Raw genomic sequence first — 950 nt, 5'->3', positions numbered from 1 at the left:
AATGCTAGAAGAATCATGAATTCAGAATCAAAATGCAAGATTCAGATATACATTAGATTTTCAAGAGAAAGTGTGAATTTCTGCAGGTTGCGTGTTCAATGTGCAGTGAGACAATGGATCGTGATGTTTTAGATATCCACAGAGGTGAAAATTGTCCACAAAGGATTGTCACATGTGACTTCTGTGAGTTCCCATTGCCAGCAATTGATTTGGCTGAGCATCAGGTCTTGATTATACACTACTTTTGAATTGGGAAGGTTGTATTGATCTATGGATGTTGGCACTAATTACAGATTGATCTTGATAATTTTTAGGAAGTATGTGGGAATCGAACAGAACTTTGTCACCTTTGTAACAAATATGTTAGATTACGGGAAAGGTACAATCATGACAGCAGTTGCAATAGAATCCAAGACAGTGCTGCAGGGTCTTCAAGGTAGAAACTTTTTATTCATTTTTCATTTTTCATTTTTGTTTCTGTTTCATTTTGCTTGTAGCTAAGTGTTGTTTGACCAAATCCTGAAATTTTTCATATTGATGAGCTTCCTTATTGCAAATTAGCACAGTAATCCTGCATTCTGTGTCTAGCTTGTGGATACAGTAAGATAGTGTCAGAAAAATCCACAATAATGAGAAATATCCCAAATCAGTCATTAAGAAATTTTTAGTCCGCCACTTTACTCTCTTTGTTCCCTTTTTTCTATAACGAGCTTGTGAACAATGCACTAGCTTCTGTATTATACTCTCTAAGTGTGTTTGTTTCTCATGCCCTTTTTATTGAACAATTCACTTCAATTTGTGTGAAGGGCTACAAGGCCAGCTGAAAGAGATGAAGGTGCTCATAGAAGGGCACGACCACCACCGCCGCAGAATGAACTCTCTACAAAACGTCTTCTTTTCACAATAGCAATCACTGGAATTGCAGTCATACTCGGATCCATGTTTTTCCA

At 37.1% G+C, this 950-nt stretch overlaps 1 protein-coding gene across 2 annotated transcripts in view; it reads left to right on the top strand.

The window, feature by feature from the left end:
- LOC107606233 (TRAF-type zinc finger domain-containing protein 1) overlaps positions 1-950 on the top strand; it is a gene marked incomplete at its 3' end in the record, with an annotated part of 2904 nt that extends 1954 nt beyond the window's left edge. For both annotated transcript variants that reach the window (XM_016308253.2, XM_021106525.1), the window contains 3 exon segments: positions 87-224; positions 315-436; positions 807-950. In XM_016308253.2, coding sequence (XP_016163739.1) covers positions 87-224; positions 315-436; positions 807-950 — 404 coding nt within the window.

Source organism: Arachis ipaensis, chromosome B07, assembly GCF_000816755.2.
Source record: "Arachis ipaensis cultivar K30076 chromosome B07, Araip1.1, whole genome shotgun sequence".
In the NCBI taxonomy this organism is placed as follows: domain Eukaryota; kingdom Viridiplantae; phylum Streptophyta; class Magnoliopsida; order Fabales; family Fabaceae; genus Arachis; species Arachis ipaensis.
Note: the sequence above shows the minus strand (reverse complement) of the source record. Positions and strands in the feature narration are given on the sequence as shown.